The sequence below is a fragment of the Penaeus monodon genome, chromosome 27 (assembly GCF_015228065.2).
Source record: "Penaeus monodon isolate SGIC_2016 chromosome 27, NSTDA_Pmon_1, whole genome shotgun sequence".
Taxonomy (NCBI): domain Eukaryota; kingdom Metazoa; phylum Arthropoda; class Malacostraca; order Decapoda; family Penaeidae; genus Penaeus; species Penaeus monodon.
In genome coordinates, this window is record NC_051412.1 from 40657059 (window position 1) to 40657346 (window position 288).

The 288-nt window shown below is 44.4% G+C and overlaps 1 protein-coding gene across 1 annotated transcript in view; it reads left to right on the top strand.

Annotated features, from left to right (window-relative positions):
• LOC119590866 (tetranectin-like) overlaps positions 1 to 288 on the top strand; it is a gene marked incomplete at its 3' end in the record, with an annotated part of 17686 nt that extends 17398 nt beyond the window's left edge. Inside the window, 1 exon segment of the mRNA XM_037939625.1 lies at positions 51 to 288. Coding sequence (XP_037795553.1) covers positions 51 to 174 — 124 coding nt within the window.

The window sequence follows — 288 nt, forward strand, 5'->3', positions numbered from 1 at the left end:
ATTTGCATCCCTTTAAAAACATTTTCGCTAATGCTTGCCACCTCTTGCAGCTACAAGGCGGCGCCCGATGGAGGAACGTCCCAGAACTGCGCTGGCCTGTACAAACGCGATAATTATTACATGCACGACCTTCGCTGCAACGGCGCTGCGGCTCCACTTTGCCAGAAATTATAACAAAATACCCACAGTGCATATTCTATCATGGCATACATGATGCCATAGTTCTTCAGATAATTTTCCACAGAACAATCCCATACAAAGTATTTTTAAGGTGTTATGGATAGCCTA